The 19,542-nt window shown below is 37.4% G+C and overlaps 1 protein-coding gene across 2 annotated transcripts in view; it reads right to left on the bottom strand.

Moving 5' to 3' along the window:
• DNAAF4 (dynein axonemal assembly factor 4) overlaps positions 1-19,542 on the bottom strand; it is a 58,670-nt gene that overhangs the window by 28,446 nt on the left and 10,682 nt on the right. For both annotated transcript variants that reach the window (XM_014860444.3, XM_044764846.2), the window contains one exon: positions 3,477-3,708. In XM_014860444.3, coding sequence (XP_014715930.1) covers positions 3,477-3,708 — 232 coding nt within the window. The remainder of the gene's footprint in view (positions 1-3,476; positions 3,709-19,542) is intronic.

The raw sequence follows: 19,542 nt of genomic DNA, 5'->3' as shown, positions 1-19,542 counted from the left end.
CTTTTTAAATCTCTCTCAGTAATTGTGCTACAGTTTTCAGTGATGAGATCTTGCACTTCTTTTGTTAAATTTATTCCTAAATATTTTTAGTACTATTATAAATGGATTCAAATTTAATTTTCCAATTGTTTGCTATTGGTAAATAAAATTATAAGTGACTTTTGCAATCTTACACCCTGAGACTTTGCTAAATCCACTTATTAGCTCTAGTAGTTATTCTGCAGATTCCTTAGGAATTTATACAGACAATCACATCCTTTAAAAATAGAGAGTTTAACTTCTTCCTGTCTAATCTTTATGCCTTTTATTTCTTCTTCTTGTCTTAATGCAATGGTTAGGACTTCCAGTATAATGTTGAATAGAAGTAGTGAAAGTGGACATGAATGCCTTACTCTTGGATCTAAGGGGCAAAGCATTCATTAATTCACCAGTAAATATGATGGTTGCCATAGGTGTTTTTTTGGTTTTTGTTTTATAGAAAACGTTTCTTTCTATTCCTAATTTGCTAATTTTTATCATAAATGGGTGCTGCATTGTGTCAAATGCCTTTCTGCAATATTGAAATGACCATATGCTTTTTCCTTTATTGTCTTAATATGGTTAATTACATTGAATGATTTTCAAATGCTAAACCAACCTTGCAATCCACTACATTTCCATCAGTTACAAATTCTCTAGACTGCGTCAACAGAAAACATGACTACAGTGGCTTAACAAAACATGGGTTTATTTTTCTCACTTAATAAGGTTCAAGGAAGGTAGTTCAGCACGGATTTATCAGCTTTCCAATGTCATTAATGTCCCAAGCTCCTTCTTCTTCCCTGTTCTATCATTCCTAGTATATGGCTTACCTCTTCATGATCTCAAGACAGCTAATGCACTTCCTGGCACAGATCTTTACCTAACGTAGGGAAAGGAAAGGAGGAGCAAGCAGAAAAGAGTGGGGACACCTATCTTAGAGAAGTAACACGTTTCTATAAATCCTTAGCAGATTTCTTCCTGCATTTCATCAGCCAGAACCCTGTCACTTGGCTACATCTAGCTATAAGAGAGTCTTAGTGAGTTTTTTCTTTTTTTTTAATAATTTAAAATTACTTTGTTTATAAAAATGACTCAATGTACTTTGATCCTTATTTTTTTCATTTCATAATAAAAAATTTCAAAGATATACAAAATTAAAAGGAATAGAGTAATTAACCATCATGCATTCATGACCTGACTTCAATCATCAACTCATGGCCAATATCATTTCATCTTTACCTTTATCCACTTTCACATACCATATTATTTTGAAGCAAATCTCAGACATCACATTTTTTCATCCATAAATATTTCAGTAGGCATCTCTACAAGATGAGGACTTTTTAAACTTAACTACAATACCATTATGACACCCAAAGAAAAAAGTGTAATTATTCCTTAATTTCTTCAAATATCCAACCAATACTCAAATTTCCAAGAGGCATTTTTTTTTTTAGCTGGACACATTTCTTCTGTCCCCCACCCCTGAATTCATGATTCTGCTGGTAAAAAAAGAAGGAGAGAGGGGCCAGCCTGGCGGCATAGTGGTTAAGGTTGCACCCTCCACTTCAGCAGCCTGGGGTTCATAGGTTCGGATTCCAGGAGTGGACCTAACACCACTCATCAAGCCATGCTATGGCAGCATCCCACATAAAAAACAGAGGAAGATCGGCACAGATGTTAGCTTGGCGACAATCTTCCTCAGGCAAAAAGAGGAAGATTGGCAACAGATGTTAGCTCAGGGTCAATCTTCCTCAAAAAAAAAGAAAGGGAGAGTATATAATGAGTAGGCAATCTGCAGCACCTGCCACATCAGTCGTGTTCTGTATACAAAAGTGGCTTGTCTAAAGAATGTGTCTGGGACAAATAAGACAACATTCTTTCTATTGTTAAAAATGTTACCAAATGAGCATTTTTAGTTAATAATGACACTAAAATAGTAGTATTAGAATAAATGTTTTGTAGGAACAAACAAGTTTTCCTCTTCAACAGGTCTAACTTTACTGACCAATGAAAGATATGTGAATTTTTTAAAGCAGTTATTTATAAATCTCAGCTTATTGAAGACATTTGTGTCTACAACATTTTTAAGTTCCTTGAGGGCACTGTCCACAACTTAAGTCATATTTATATATTCCATAACTCCTAGTACAGAGTAGACACTGAGTAAACAAATATTTGTTAAATGGATGGACAAGATGAAAGAAAGGAACCAAACTTATAAGGCATCTGTAATGACGCTAATGAAATAAGGAAAAAGGGGCTTCTGAGGTAAAAATACAAAAACCATAATTTACACATTTTTTTCCCGCCACCATGCTTTATTTCCCTTATATCCGTGGATGAATTATTTTTGTTTTAACATCTTCAGGATACTTCCTATCTACAAAAGGGTAGGGGTTCCAACAATATTTGAAAACATCTAATTTGTTTAGCAGTATTTGAAATTTAGAAGGAAATATTTTCACATACCCTAGTTGGTATCAATATTTTATGGAAATGGCATTAAAGAAGGAGGTAGTACGGCAGTTAACTTGTATGTCAATATTAAACCACAATAAAATATATAATTTAATAATGACTACTTAATATTCACTCTAAATGACTTTTCAACAAGCCAGACCTCATTATTGAAGTAGTAAACACATATAGCCTAGTGGAAAGAACATAGGTTTCAGATGCAGGCAGATCTGGGATCAAATCCCACAGGTTTACTTTTTGGGTAGTTCTTTATCATTTCCGAACACGTATTTCCTCTAAAATAAGACTAGCAGCACTTATCCCAAAGTGGTGGTGTAAGGACTGAGTGATAGAACCAATAAAATCGCCTGGCATTGCCCCATAAATATTAATTATTATTATTACATAAGTAATTTTACTACAAAATGTTCCATTTACTAACCATACTGAATATACCCAAAACAAAGTTCAACATTCTAAAGTCAGATAACATCAAACTCTTAGCTTTCAATAAATAGGTTTTTTTTACCTATTTTTGAACACACCAAGATCAAAGGCCGAAGAGCCTTTGTTGCTTAAGTTTGCTTCATGGTACTCATTTTCTTGAGTGATGTGAGGAAGTCTTCTAATGAAATTCCTAGTTTCTTCTCTCTACAGAAATAAATGAATGCTCCTGGCATGGCTAGTCCACTCCAAAGCTCTTTGGACCTGAGTTACACACATATTTAATGACACCTACATAAATTCCAAAAGGGAGCATACAAGGAAAACAACACTCAATCCTTGCTCATTTTACTATGAAAACTTCACTACTTCCTAGAAGAATAAATAAGTCTTTCACGTTAGTCTTTGTACAGTAGTACTTATTCTCAATATACCAAAATAATGACCTAATATTGTAAACAGATTCACACTTCACACACACAATAATAGTGGCATATGTGCTTCACCAGTAGGACTCACTTTCCCAGAAAATACTAAAGTAATCATTGTACCTTTTGTAGCAAGATTTCTAGATGCTGAATTCCTAGTAAGACTTTTATGTTTTATTTTTTTTTTCTCTTCTTCAATTTGTTTTTCTTGCTGATGTAATTTCTCTTCTCTCTGAATTCCTTTTTGTTGTTCAGCTTTTCTTTGATGTTCTTTCCAGGCTTCCAATTCTTTAGTTGCTTTTATCCGTTCATTTTCTTTCATATGTTCTATTTTTTTCCTCTCTTCTTCTTCAATCTGTAAAAATTACAATTACCAAATCCTTTAAAACATATAAAGCAACATTTTTTAAAAAGAAATTCATTGTAATAATTATTTTTACCTCTAAACTCTCGTCACTGTATCTGCAGCAACAGTTAGTAGTGAATAAAAGAATTAAAATGGGAATGGTAAACGATCTAGCAGAATGTCCAAGGATTTGGGAGTCATGGAACACAGCTTTTAGTTCCACATTTACCATTAACTATTGATACAATCTCGGGCCTTCACCTTCTCTAGCCTCAGTTTACTCATACGTAAAATGTGGGCAGGCATTCAATTAGATGATATCTAAGGGCTTGGTAAAAAAAAAAAAAAGAAGAAGAAGAATTTATCATGCTAAAAGTGAAGGCACTTCTCCCAAAATCTATACACCCACCCACAAACACATATATACAAACATTCACCTTTCCACTTATGCCAGTCTCACCTCGTTTTAGGACTGAAGTTGTGCCAATCTTCCTAAAGGAACAGTAAGAAGTGAAATGGGAAGAATGAATTAGGGAGTTTGTCTCTGGTGGGTGGAAATGTTTGAACTTCGAATCCTGCTGCCAACTATGTTTGCAATAGCAGTTATTTGAAACTTCCACATGAAAAGCTAAATGTCAGATGAATCTGAAAGCAGTATATTGCTCAGGAGTGGGCCAACTTTTCTCCCTTTCACAAATTTCCCTCAAATGGGACAAAAAAAAAAATCCCATGAAATAGAGTAACTGGTTGGTATATATGACTGACTCTAGGTATCTGACTTTCCTATGGTAACAAAAATTTCTCATCTCTACCCTCTAGAGCAGCAGTGTCTAACTGAACTTCTTTCGATGATGGTCATGTTCTGCGCTATCCAACACAGTAGCTACTAGCCACACGTGACTAATTAAGCACTTAAACTGTGGCTAGCGTGACTGAGGAACCGAATTTTTATTTTTATTTGTTTCATTAATGTAAATTTAAATTAGTTTATATTTAAACAGTCTATCTGGCACAGCTCTAGAAGGATGTGCTGGGACAAAGTTTCTTAGAGGCTGAATTTTAGAATACAGAGTTAACATTTTAGGTATGAGAACTGTGCAGTGAAGAGGTGCTCTATAATATCTGCATGATTTAATACCCTCTTCTGGAAGACTGATTGTTTATTTTCCTTTTGAACTGTGAAACAATGACTTTAAAATAAATTTCACAGGTTACTGAACAGCAGTTATCTGTAGTCCCAGAATAGCAGCTAAGGCCTAAACTAGGCACAAAAGATGCTAACTACTATGTGTTCTAAGTTCGGAGAGCTGCCAGTGAGTTGACAACATGTTAGGCCAGGAAGAATCTGCACATGGCAATGAAGCACCATTTAAATGCCTGACAACAGGGCGTGATGAACACTCAATGTTAGGAGAGGAAGCCACAACCTAAAAGGAGAAGATGACAACTTCACTCAGTTTAATAATATGTTTGCCTTTTTTCTTCTCTTTCCTCTCTGCCCCAAAACATGGAAGAAGGGAAAAGTGCGTAGAGTCAGAACGCCCTCACCCCTCATAATCCTTGCAAGTAGAGTGAATTTTGGAAAGATTTTAAAAATATATAAGACTAAGTCTTAATTACCAAAAATGAGACTGTTCTTATAACCAAAAGTAACAGGAAAGTTCTGGTATTATAGCCAAGATGTACTTAAGAGAACTATATATATATAGTTTAATTTATAATAAGCTATATTAGAGACACAAAAATAGTCTAACCCTTCAGAGGTAATGAGGAAGAGGAAGTACTAAGAAAGGCTTCAGAGAGCAGGTGACAGAAGGAACTAGAAGGAAGAGAAAAACATGAAGAAGGAAATACTATGAAGCTTATGATAAAGAGAGACTATATATAGCAAAGAGAAATAGAGACAGACAACTGTTAAACAATACTTGAAAGTGTTTTATTAAAAAAAAAAAGAGTAATATGGGGAACACATCACTTAAAGGAGGACCTGTGTAGTAACAGAAAAGCTCACAGGTTAAAAAAAAATCTTCATCACACATGAAGGAACTGGATTTTAAGTGCCTTGTACTGCTCAAAAAAGGATGCCATGTAGTATGGGATACTAGTGTAAAACATACAGCAAACGTAAATAATAGGAAAATAAAGAGCAGCTCCTAAACCAAATTCCTGAAGAAGGGGAAATCTATATTTCTTTTCATTTGGAATGAATGCCTAGTTTATCAAGTTATTGTTCTTTATAAGCCAATCTCACTTACAAATATTACATGCAAAAATCATAAATAAAATTAATTAGGAAATTAAATCAAGGAAAATATTAAAATTATAATACATCTTGATCAAACAGAGTGTTTCTTATTTATGATATTAGGAAACCAAGAGAGAAAAACAATATATCTCAGTACATGCCAAAACACGAGTTGATACTAGGAATAAAAGAAAAATTATAGCTTGACAAAAGGACCTATACAATATCAAACTTCAAGGTGAAGCATCAGAAATATTTCTAGCAAAGTCACTAAAGCCAAAGTATGCCTACTGTTCTGCTATTTTCCGAGGGCATACCTATAAAATAGAATTTTAAATTAAATTTAAAAAATAAATATAAATATAGATTATAAGGAGCTGAACTGTCATTATTTGCAAGTAATATGATAGACTACCTAAAAGAACCAAAATAATAAACTGACAAACCTTTAGAATGAAAAAGTAAGTTCGGCAAGGCAGTCACATACAAGATCGACTTATATAAACTCATAAAAACAAACTAACTTTCTATGAACTGGCAATAAATGATTATAAAATACAACGGAAAATATCATTTCATTAGTAATTGCCAGAAAAACTTTTAAAATGCTAAGAATAATCTTAACAAAATATAAGCAAGTCCTACATGTATACCGAATAATTTTGCTGAAGGATGTAAAGTAAGTCTGAATAAATGGAGATAAATGTCATCTCTCTAGAAGAAAATCTCAATATTGTAAATATGTCAATATTCTGCAAATTAACTTGTAAAGTCAAGGTAAATCTAATCAAAATACCAAGAGAACTTCTTAGGAAGCTTGATAAGTAAATGTAAAATTCATCCACAAAAGAAAATGTGCAGTTTTATGGAGGCATGAGGGGGTTGGCAATTCCCGTCCACAAATATCAAATATAAAACTAGACAAATTTATCAAAAATAACCGTTTTCAGGGCAGTGGAAATTAACCAAAGACAGCCTGCAAATTGAGAAGTGTTTATTCTAGAAAAACTGCTAATGTTATAGGTAAGAACAGTGGAAGTGCCTGCCCTTCTGCCTGAGGTTACTCCCAACGACCAATTTCCAGCTAGAATGACAACACTGGCATTTTCACCGACATGAAATTAGCAAAAAGAACTCAGCAGCTTTGCTAGCAACAAAAGGTGGACTCATTTCAGGGTTGGGCAGCAAAAACCCGTGGCTTCGGTGGATGAAAGCGGTCAACTTGGGTGGAAATGAAGGGAGAAAATTTGCAGTTGAGATCTGAGGTTGAGGTCCTGGTTAGGGTAAGTGCCCAGCTAGTCAGAAAATTAACAAAGATCATAAAGGAGAGAGCCATAGAAGTCTGTGATAAGCTCACCAAACAACCCTGGCTAAACAGAAAGCTATGCATATCTTAGGGATGCCTGAGGAAGCTTGGCATAAAACAAGCCAAGAGAGGCTTGACAATTAGCTCCAACTTTGAATGTGTTCTCAAACCCACACACGGACCAATCAGCAAAGGGTGGAAGCCTTTCAGGCTCAAGGTATTTACGAAGTCTGCCCAAACCCACAGCAAACAATTACGCTACGCAGACACAGGGAAGATCTTTGAGGAAGCCAGTCTAAACACTAAGAGTTTAAAAACCTAGCAGAGACATCAGCGGCTGTGTACCACCAGAGAGACTACACTGATTCTACAATTAAAGTCCAGGCAAGTTATTAAAACATAAACAACCCTCAATAAACAAACAAAACAGAAACCAGAACTGCTATAATCTATTAACTAAAATGTCTAGTTTCCAACCAAAAATACTTCAAGAAATAATTGGTAAAAACTTCTCAGATTTGATGAAAATAATCCATAGCTCAGAAAAGTTCAACCCAAAGTAAAATAAACACAAAGAGAGACACCTAGTACAACTTAGTCAAACTGCTGAGTTAACACAAAAGCCAAACACAAAGAGGAAAATCTTCAAAGCAGCAAGAACAAAAGGAATCATCATGTACAGGGGAACATCAACACACTTGACGGCTAATTCCTCATGGGAACAATGCAGGACAGAAGGCGGTGCAATGATATGCTCAAAGCACCGACAGAAAAAACTACAACCCACGAATTCTATAGCCAGCAAAACCATTTTTCATAAATGAAGATGAAATAAACACACTCCAGCTAAATGAAAACTGAGAGAATCTGTTGCTAGCAGACCTGCCCTATAAGATATATAAGGAAGTTCTTCAGGCTGAAAGGACTTGGCACAAGACACTAACTCAGATCTGTAAGATGGAATGAAAAGTATGGGAAATGGGACATATGTAGGTAGGTATAAAAGACAATACCAATGGATAAACAAAATGCAGTACATACATAATAGAGCATTATTCAGCCTTAAAAAGGAAGAAAATTCAAACACATGCTAAAAACATGCACGAATCTTGAAGACATGAGGCTGAGTGAAACAAGCCAGGCACAAAAGGACAAGTATGGTATGAATCCATCTACGTGAGATACCTAGAGGAGTCAAATTGATAGAAACAGAAAGTCAAATGGTGGTTGCCAGGGGCTGACGGAAAGGGAGAATGAGGAGTTATTGTTTAATGGGTACAGACTTTCAGTTTGGGCAGATGAAAACAATTCTGGAGACGGATAGTGGTGATGGTTGCTCAACAACGAGAATGTACTTAATGCCACTGAACTGTACACTTAAAAATGTTTAAAATTGTAAATATTATGTTATGTGTGTTTTACCAAAATTAAAGAATAAATTTAAAAAGACAATACATACTTTTTATTGCTTTTCTTCTCAATTTCTTTAAAAACTTGAGTTTTGTTTAAAAAGCAGTATTTTTCAAAGTAAAATTATATATTGTTGAGTTTATAACATATATATATGTTATATATATATGAATACACCCATATATGAATGGCAGTAATAGCCCCAAAATATGGGGAGAAAATAGAGTAGTATTAGAGCGAAGTTGCTATATTTTCTTGGAATTGAGTCAGTGTTAACCTGCAATAGATTGTGATACGTTAAAGGTGTGTACAGCAACCAGTAACAAATTTTACACCAACCTAAAAAAATATATATAGCTAAAAACATCAACAAAGGAGCTCCAGTTTCAGTTCTGACATATAAAAAGCTTAGAAGTTGTCACCACTATTCTTAAAACAAAAAAAGATGGACAAACTGAAAAACAACAAGTTTTCTTGGACCCATCAGAGTGCCCAGAGTGAGCCGCAGGGCAAACTGCTACCCCGAAATCTGGAGAGATAAGTGTATCCAGAAACATACAACGATCTGCTTGCCTATAGCAGAAGCTACAAATCTATAAACTGGTAGCAACATTTAAACGGTAATTTTGACAAAATGCTGGAGGTTGTGTGTGGACTAGCATGAGAGTGAAAAACTCCTGGGCACCACAGTCTTGGGGACTGCCCCCATATTTCCGTGGGCCTTAACTCCAGAAACTTCATGATGAAGATCTGAATAAGATAACCTTGTGTCTCTGGCAGAGAGAGAGGAAGAATAATTATTGTGAAATACAGAAATACCTAGAGCATTCTCCATAACAAAGATCTACTCCCCAGCGGAAAGAATCTTGAAAGAGCTAAGGTCCCTTATCTCAGCTGGGGGAAGGGAATTCCTCCTCCTCCAGTTCTTTCCAGCCTCCTTCTTCCATCTAAGGGGAGAAAAAATCATAGTAAACAGTCAGGGCTTTAAGAAAATAGGCTGGGAACACTGCAGCCAGGGAAGGGAGTGGGAGGCAAGGGAGAAAAGCTGTACCACTAGAGGAACACTTGTGAAGATCACAGCCCCAAGATACAGACCCATGAAAACACTGAGATTTAACTGAAAGATTAGAGAATGCTTCCTCTCCCTTACAATTTACTACCACAACAACAGGGGTCTAGGCAATGGATTACAGAAGAAAGAGTCGTATGACAAAGACTCTCTGAGGACCACTAGATACAGAAGCCCACGATCAAAAAAGGAATAAAAAAAAAAGGGACACTAGAGGAATTTGAGCCTCGGGTACCCGTACCTACAGCTAACATTAAATATGGCCCAAATCCCAGCCAGATTAAAATAAATCTACATGCTAAAGGCCCGATAACCTCAGTTTCTATTATCTGATACAATATGTCTTGTTGTCAACAAAAAATTGCAAGACATGCCAAAAGGCAAGAAAAAATACACTGTAAAGAGACAAAGCAATTATCAGAGCCAGACTCAGAGACACATGAATGTAAGAATTACCAGGCATGGAATTTTAAATAACTGTTATTATGTTAAGGGCTCTAATGAAAAAAGTAGATAGACAACATGCAAAAATGCCAGGTAAGAGTACATTAGTTTCATCTTCCACATGGAGCTATACATATCATTCTAACAATGAGTTCTCTTAAACTAAGAAAATTAAAGTATTAATTCAGTCTAAAGTTTAACATAGTGTTTTAAAATTTCTCTCGGAAAGCTATTAACTTCTGAAATTTAATTATTTAGTTATTTGTTTGTTTATATTCTGTGGAAATGAGAATTGTGTTTAGAATGATATAGGTATCTATTATAGCCAAAGTTAAAATGTAACAAAATTGATTTTGGAAAATGTTGCATGTGCACTTGAGAACAATGTGTATTCTATTGCTTTTGGATGAGATGTTGTGTAAATATCTAAGTCCATCTGGTCTAATGTGGTGTTTAAAGTCGACATTTCCTTATTGATGTTCTGTCTGGACAATCTATCCATTGACGTAGGTGGTATATTAAAGTCCCCTATATTGGGCTGGCCCAGTGGTGCAGCAGTTAAGCGTGCACACTCCGCTTCGGCGGACCGGGGTTTGCCGGTTCAGAACCCAGGTGCAGACATGGCACCGCTTGGCAAGCCATGCTGTGGTAGGCGTCCCACATATAAAGTAGAGGAAGAGAGGCATGGATGTTAGCTCAGGGCCAGCCTTCCTCAGCAAAAATAGGAGGATTGGCAGCAGTTAGCTCAGTAATCTTCCTCAAAAAAAAAAAAAAGTCCCCTATATTATTATATTGCGGTCTATTTCTCACTTTAAGTCTGTGAATATTTGCTTTATATATTCAGGCACTCTTATGCTGGGTGCATAAGTATTCACAAATGTTATATCTTCTTGTTGGATTGACCCATTTATCACCATGTAACACCTTTCTTTAACTCTTTTTACAGTCTTTGTTTTAAAGTATATTTTGTCTGATACAAGTATAGCTACTCTAACTTTCTTTTGGTTTCCATTTGCATCAAATATCTTTTTCCATCCCTTTACTTTCAGTCTGTATGTGTCTAATCTAAAGTGAGTCTCTTATAGGCAGCATATAGATGGGTCTTATTTTTTTATCCATTCAGCCACTTTATGTTTTTTTGATTGAAGAATTTAGTCTATTTATATTTAAAGTAATTATTGATAGGTATGTGCTTATTGCCATTTTGTTAACTGTTTTCTAGATGTTTTTCTGCTTCATCTCTGTTCCCTTTTTCTTCTCTTGCTTTCTTTGAGTTTGATGACTTTCTTTAGTGGTATGCTTATATTCCTTTCTCTTTATCTTTTACGTATTTACTATAGGTTTTGCTTTGTGGTTACCATGAGGAGTACATATAATAATTTATATCTCTAACAGTCTATTTTAAGTTGATAACAACTAAAGTTTGATCCCATTGTAAAGCTCGTTATTACTACCCCCCTTACACTTTATGTTTTTGATGGCACATTTTACATCTTTTTATCTTGTGTATCCCTTAATTATTGTAATCATAGTTAATTTTACTACTTTTGTGTTTTAACCTTCATGCCAGCTTTATAAGTGAATAATCCACTACATCTTTACATTTCCAGTGAGATTTATTCTTTCATATGTGTTCTTGTTACTAGCTGGTACCCTTTCTCTTCAGCTTTAAGAAGTCCCTTTGACAGTTCTTGTAAGGCCAGTTGAGCAGTGATTTTTAGTTTTTGCTTGTCTGGAAAACCCTTTATCTCTCCTTCACTTCTGAGTGATAACTTTTCTGGGTAAACTATTCCTGGTTGAAAGTTTTCTTCCTTTCAGCTCTTTGAATATATCATGCCACTCCCTTCTGGCCTGAAAGTTTCTGCTGAAAAATCTGCCACTAGACTTATGGAGGTTACCTTGTATGTAACACATTGTTTTTCTCTTGCTGCTTTTAATAGTCTCTCCTTGTCTTTAACATTTTTTTTCTTTTTATTAAGATTATGATAGTTTACAACCTTGTGAAATTTCAGTTGTACATTATTGTTAGTCATGTTGTAGGTGTACCACTTCACCCTTTGTGCCCTCCCCCCACCCCCCTTTCCCCTGGTAACCACCAATCAGTCCTTTTTGTCTAAATGTTAACTTCCACCTATGAGTGGAGTCATACAGAGTTTGTCTTTCTCTATCTGGCTTATTTCACTTAACATAATACCTTCAGGGTCCATCCATGTTGTTGTGAATGGGATGATTTTATCCTTTTTTACAGCTGAGTAGTATTCCATTGTATATATACACCATATCTTCTTTATCCAATCATCAGTTGATGGGCACTTAGGTTGCTTCCACATCTTGGCTATTGTAAATAATGCTGTGATGAACATAGGGGTGCATGGGACTTTTGGAATTGCTGACTTCAAGTTCTTTGGATAGATACCCAGTGGTGGGATGGCTGGGTCATAAGGTATTTCTATTTTTAATTTTTTGAGAAATCTCCATACTGTTTTCCATAGTGGCTGCACCAGTTTGCATTCCCACCGACAGTGTATGAGGGTTCCTTTTTCTCCACAACCCCTCCAACATTTGTCACTTTTTGTTTTGGATATTTTTGCCATTCTAACAGGGGTAAGGTGATATCTTAGTGTAGTTTTGATCCTTGTCTTTAACTTCTGACATTTTAATAATAATGTGTCTTGGTGTGGGTCTCTGGGTTCCTCTTATTTGGAAATTTCTGGGCTTCCTGGATCTGGATGTCTATTTCCTTCCCCAGGTTAGGGAAATTTTCAGCCATTATTTCTTCAAATAAGATTTCTGCCATGTTCTTTCCCTCTTCTCCTTCTGGGAGCCCTATGATGCAAATGTTATGTCTGTCTGATGTTGTCCCATAGTCCCTTAAGCTATCTTCACTTTTTTTCATTCTTTTTTGCTTTTGCTGCTATGATTGGTTGAGTTCTACTGCCTTGTCTTCAAGTTGAATGATTCTTTCTTCTGCTTCATCTAGTCTGCTATTGAACTCCTCTAGTGTATTTTTAAGTTCAGTTATTGTATTCTTCAGCTCTGTGACTTCTATTTGGTACTTTCTTATATTTTTCCATCTCATTGTGTTCATTCATTTTTCTACTCAGTTCGGTAAGCATCTTCATTACCATTACTTTTGACTCTTTATCAGGTAAATTACTTATCTCTGTTTCATTAAGGTTTTTTCATAAGTTTTATCTTGTTCTTTCATTTGGAATATATACCTTTGTTTCTTCATTTTGCTTGACTCTCTGGGTTAAGTTTCTATACAGTAGATGAAACAACCACCTCTCCCAGTCTTGAAAGAGTGGCCTTGTGTAGAAGATGAAAACCTTGTCATTTAACTCTTGCCTCAGCTCCTGGTTGTCTCTCAAACTTCTGTGCTTGTCCAAGCAGCCTATTATATTTGTAATAGCTCCCAGTAGTTGAGGATGTGCCAAAAGCTGTCAGTGTTCCAAAGGGGAGGATCTCAGCACCTAGATTCAGGCTGCCTGGAAGCCAGAACTTCAGGCATCAGCTTTTAAAAGTATGCAAATATATACAGCCCTGTGGGACCACAAGCATAAGCCCCGGTGGCCACCAGAGCCAGGAGATCTGGAGGTTTCCCCTGAGTGGCAATTGCAGAAATTGGGGTTCCAGACAAGTATATACACTCTTTTCTGGGTGACATTGGCAAGTTGGAGCAGGACAGGGGGAGAGTGCCAAGATGGAGTCCACAGCTATGTTCCTTGAGAGCAGTCCGTAGGCCAATAAATGTGTGCCAAACCTGAAGCCTGCCCCCTAGGTTGAAGCTCCAGGACAACAAAAGAGGCCTCCTTCACAGAAAGACTGGGAAGTGTGACCCAGTACACTGTCTTGGTAGCCTGCCAAGAACTGTCTCGTCAATTGCCACAGTCCCATGAGACCTAGGAATGAAAGTCCCCCTGGCCACCAGAGCCAGGTGATCAAGGGCAGAACCCCTGGCAGCAAACAGAAAAACCAGGGCACCAGACAGAAAAAACAATGCACCAGACACATGTAAAGCTCCCCTCCAGGAGATACTGGTGCTCTGGAGCATGACAGAGGGTGAATGCAAAGATAGCACCTGCCCTCCAAGGTCTCTGGAAGGAATTACAGTCATCCCCAAACTGTGTGCCCAATCAGAAGCCTGCCCCTCAGTCTGCAGTCAAGATGATCAGATTAATAGGTCTCCTTCACTGAAATAGCAAGTTCCTCAGCCTGTTGTCTCTTGCTGTCCTCTGGGGGAGGTGGCTGTTTAAAAACTCTTTCTCCATTTGTTATAGTCCTGTGGGGCCCATGAGCATAAGTCCCACTGGCTGCCAGAGCCAGGCAATGCAGAGGTGTCCCCTGGCAGCAGTTGGAAAAATCAGGGCATCAGACAGGAGTATAAGCTTCTTTCTAGGTGATGCTGATTATTACAGTCTCATGGGACCGGGAACACAAACCTGCCTGGCCTCCAGAGCCAGGTGATCAAAAGGTGTCCCCTAGGCAGCAGCCACAAAAATCCAGGCACCAGACAGATGCAAAAGCTCTCCTCCAGGAGACACTCGAGCTCTGGAGCATGGCAAAGGGAGAGTGTAAAGATGGCACTTGCCAGTCTCCATACCCGGAGAGTGTCCCAGCAGATTCCTAGATACATGCGCTAAATTAGATGCCTGACCCTCAGGCCAACTCTTACTTATTTATTTTTTTTGCTGAGGAGGATTCGCCCTGAGCTAACATCTGTTGCCAATCTTCCTCTTTTTGCTTGAGGAAGATTGTTGCTGAGCTAACATCTGTGCCAATCTTCCTCTGTTTTGTATGTGGATGTGAAATTATGAACCCTAGGCCACCGAAGCAGAGGGCACAAACTTAACTACTATGCCACTGGGCCAGACACAGATATTATCTTTAGATAAGAAAACATCTTTTAAGGTATATAAAGATAAAAACTTATAAGGAAAACATATAAAAATAACCAGCATCCTAATACTCAATGGCTAGGTAATTAAAAAACAGTGACAAAGAAAGTGAACAAGGTGGTCCAAAGAGTATTTGCTTCAAGACAGATCATACGTCAGGCCACAAAACAAGTCCTGATAAATTTAAGAATACTGAAATCAGGGGCCAGCCCCATGGCTGAGTGGTTATAACGTTCCATGCACTCCGCTTTGGTGGCCCGGATTCGTGGGTTTGGATCCCAGGTGCAGAACTACTCCACTCAGCAGCCACGCTGTGGAGGCATCCCACAAACAAAGCAGAAGAAGATTGATAGGGATGTTAGCTCAGGGCTAATCTTCCTCAAGCAAAATAAAGAGGAGAATTGGCAATGGATGTTAGCTATGGGCAAATCTTCCTCACAAAAAAAAAAATAGAAATACTGAAATCATATCAAGCATCTTTTCTGACCACAACAGTATGAAACTAGAACTCAATAATGAAGAAAACTGGAAAATTCACAAGTATGTGGATACTAAATAACATGCTCCTGAGCAACCAATAGGTGAGACAAGAAATCAAAAGAGAATCAAAAAATATCTTGAGGGACCAGCCCAGTTGCACAGTGGTTAAGTTTGTGCACTCCCTGCTTTGGTGGTGCAGGGTTTGCCAGTTCAGATCCTGGTCATGGACCTACGCACTGCTCATCAAGCCATGCTGTAGTAGCATCCCACAAAGAATTAGAAGGACTTGCAACTAGGATATACAGCTATGTATTGGGGCTTTGGGGAGAAAAAAAATAAAAGAGAAAGATCGGCAACAGATGTTAGCTCAGGGCCAATCTTTCTCACATACACACAAAAAAAAATTAAAAAAAAAATCTTGAGACAGAATGACATCAGTATCATTGTGGAGTGAGTTGTTTCCTTTGTCTCTCCCCTCTAAGTTACAACCAGCAGGACAGCCATAGACCAACAAAGGACTCTCTACACTGCACACTAAAACATCTAAGAGACACATACATCTATACATCTGAAGGTAGGCGGCCTAGACTGAGGCAGTGGAACCTAGGGAGCAGCAGCAGCTACTGAACTTGAGGTTTCAGGAACTGTGGCCAAGCCTGTGACCAGAGGCCCCAGGAACTGAGGTAATGCCCATGAATACAGGCCCCAGGAATTCAGGCAGCCCAGGCTACCAGAGGTGCCACGAATCACTGCAGGCCAGCAACCAGAGGGGCCAGGAACAGCAACAATACTTGTGACTCAGCTCCCTGCCCCTCACCTGATAGTCGTGCCACGACCTGAGATTCCAGGAACTGTGCGAGCGCCCAAGACCAGAGGCTGCAGGAACCACAGCTGCACTTGCAACTCAGTCTCTCCCCACCCCCAGCAGTGGTGGGTGGCACCTGCAACCTGAAGCTTCAGGACTGCACTGGTGCCCAAGACCCTGCCTCCAGCGGCAGCATCCCTGACACCAACTCTGTGAGCAGTGAGGGCTGTATACAAGAGCCAGGGCTACCCAGCAGAAACGGATGAATTCCTAGAAATACACAACCTACCAAGACTGAATCGTGAAGAAATGGAACGTCTAAAAGACCAATTACAAGTAAGGAAATTTAATCAGCAATTGAAAATCTCCCAACAAAGAAAAGTCCGGGACCAGATGGCTTCACTGGTGAATTCTACGAAACATCTGAAGAAGAATTAATACCAACTGTTCTTAAACTTCTCCAAAAAGTTGACGAGGAGGGAATATTCCCAAACTCATCCTAGGAGGCCAGCACTTCGCTGGTACCAAAGCCAGATAAGGACATTACAAGAAAGGAATACTACAGGCCAATATCCCTAATGAAGATAGATGCAAAAACTCTCAACAAAATATTAGGAAAGCAAATTCAACAGTACATTAAAAGGATCATAGACCATGATCAAGTGAGATTTATTCCTGGGATATTGGATGGTTCAATATATACAAATCAATCAACATCATACAGCACATTAACAAAATGAAAGATAAAAATCATATGATCATCCCAATAGATGTAGAAAATGCATTTGACAAAATTCAACATCCTTTCATGATAAAAACTCTCAACAAATTAAGTGTAGATAGAACATACCACAACATAATGAAGGCCATATATGACAAGCCCACAGCTAATGCCATACTCAATGGTGAAAAGCTTTCAGATCCCTATGAACCCTAAAATCAGAAATAAGACCAAGGATGTCCACTCTTGCCACTTCTATTCAACACAGTACTAGAAGCCCTAGTCAGAAAATTAAGCAAGAAAAAGAAATAAAAGGCATCCAAATCAGAAAGAAAGATATAAAATAGTCTCTGTTTGCAGATTACATATTATACAAAGAAAACCCTAAAGACTCCACCAAAAGCTGTTAGAACTAATAAATGAATTCAGTAAAGTTGCAGGATACAAAATCAATATACAAATATACAAAAATCAGCTGTATTTCTCCACTAACAATGAACCATCAGAAAAAGAAATTACAAAAGCATCAAAAAGAATAAAATACTTAGAAATAAGTTTAACTAATGAGGTGAAAGATCTGTATATTGAAAACTATAAAACATTCATAAAGAAATTGAATAAGACACAAATAAATGGAAAGATATTCCATGTTCATGGATTAGAAGAATATTAAATGTTAATTTTGTGACATTAAACATTAACGTTAAAATGTCCATACTATCCAAAGCAATACGCAGATTCAATGCAATCCCCATCAAAATTCCAGTGGCATTTTCACAAAAATAGAACAAACAATACTAAAATTTGTATGGAACCATAAAGACCCTGAATAGCTAAAGCAATCTTGAGCAAGAGCAAAGTGGAGGTATCACATTTCCTGATTTCAAACTATATTACACAGCTATAGTAATCAAAACAGTATGGTATTGCCATAAAAACAGATACATGGTGCAATGGAACAGAACAGAGAGCCCAGGAATAAACTCACGCATACACAGTCAATTTTCGACAAAGGTGCTAAGAATACACAACAGGGAAAGGACAGTCTCTTTAATAAACAGTGTTGGCAAAACTGGACCGCCACACACAACAGAATGAAACTGGACTCCGACCTTACACCATACACAAAAATCAACTTAAAATGGATTAAGAACTTGAACATAAAAGACCTGAAACCTAAAACTCCTAGAAGAAAACACAGGTGATAAGCTCTTTGACATTGGTTTGGCAATGATTTTTTCAATTAGGCAACAAAAGCAAAAACAAACAAGTGGGACTACATATTAAAAGCTGCAGAGCAACGGAAACCATCAACAAAACGAAAAGGCAACCTATGGAATGGGAGAAAATATTTCTAAACCACATATCCAATAAGGGATCAATATCCAACATATACAAGGAACTCATACAACTCAATTGCAAGAAAATTACTAACTCAATTAAAAAAAGGGCAAAGGACCTAACTAGACATTTTTCCAAAGAAGACATACAGATGGCCAACACATACATGAAAAGGTGCTCAACACCACTAATCATCAGGAAAATGCAAAGCAAAACCACAAAGAGATACCATCTCACACCTGTTAGGATGGCTATTATCAAAAAGACGAGATAACAAATGCTGATGAGGATGTGGACAACAGAGGATTCTTGTATACTATTGGTAGGAATGTAAATTGCTGCAGCCATAATGGGAAATAGTACGGAGGTTCTCCAGGAAATTTAAAATAGAATTACCATATGACCGAGCAATCCCACTTTCGGTTATTTATTCAAAGGAAACAAAATCACTAACTCAAAGAGACATCTGTACCCTCATGTTCATTATGGCATTATTCGCAATAGCCAAGATATGAAAATGATCTCAGCGTCTATTGATGGATGAATTGATAAAGAAATATGGTGGGTACACACACACACTGGAATACTATTCAGCCTTAAAAAAGAAGGAAATCCTGCCATTTGCAATAGCACAGATGAACCTAGAGGGCAGTATGTTAAGTGAAATAAGCTAATCAAAGACAAATACTGCATGCTATCACTTATACGTGGAATCTTAAAAAAAAAGAGGCAGCTCATAGAAACAGAGAGTAGAAGGGTGACTGCCAGGGACTGGGAGGTGGGAGAACTGAGGAGAGGTTGGTGAAAGGATACAAACTTTCAGCCATACGGTAAGTACGTGCTGAGGAAGTAGTGTACAGCATGGTGACTACAGTTGATAAAGCTGTACTGCACAATGGAAATTTAAGGGAGTAGCTCTTAAGTGTTCTCAAACACACACAAAAAAGGGTTAACTTGACTGTGGGATTCCTTTCACATGTATATGTATATCAAATCTTCATGTTGCATACTTTAACTATATTACAATTTTATTTTTCAATTATACCGCAACAAAACTGGAAAAAATAGCTTAAAATTAAATTCCGCAAAATAAAACCCACCACAGCAGCAGCTTGAAGGAAAGG

This window comes from Equus asinus, chromosome 2 (assembly GCF_041296235.1).
Source record: "Equus asinus isolate D_3611 breed Donkey chromosome 2, EquAss-T2T_v2, whole genome shotgun sequence".
NCBI classification, from domain to species: domain Eukaryota; kingdom Metazoa; phylum Chordata; class Mammalia; order Perissodactyla; family Equidae; genus Equus; species Equus asinus.
Note: the sequence above shows the minus strand (reverse complement) of the source record. Positions and strands in the feature narration are given on the sequence as shown.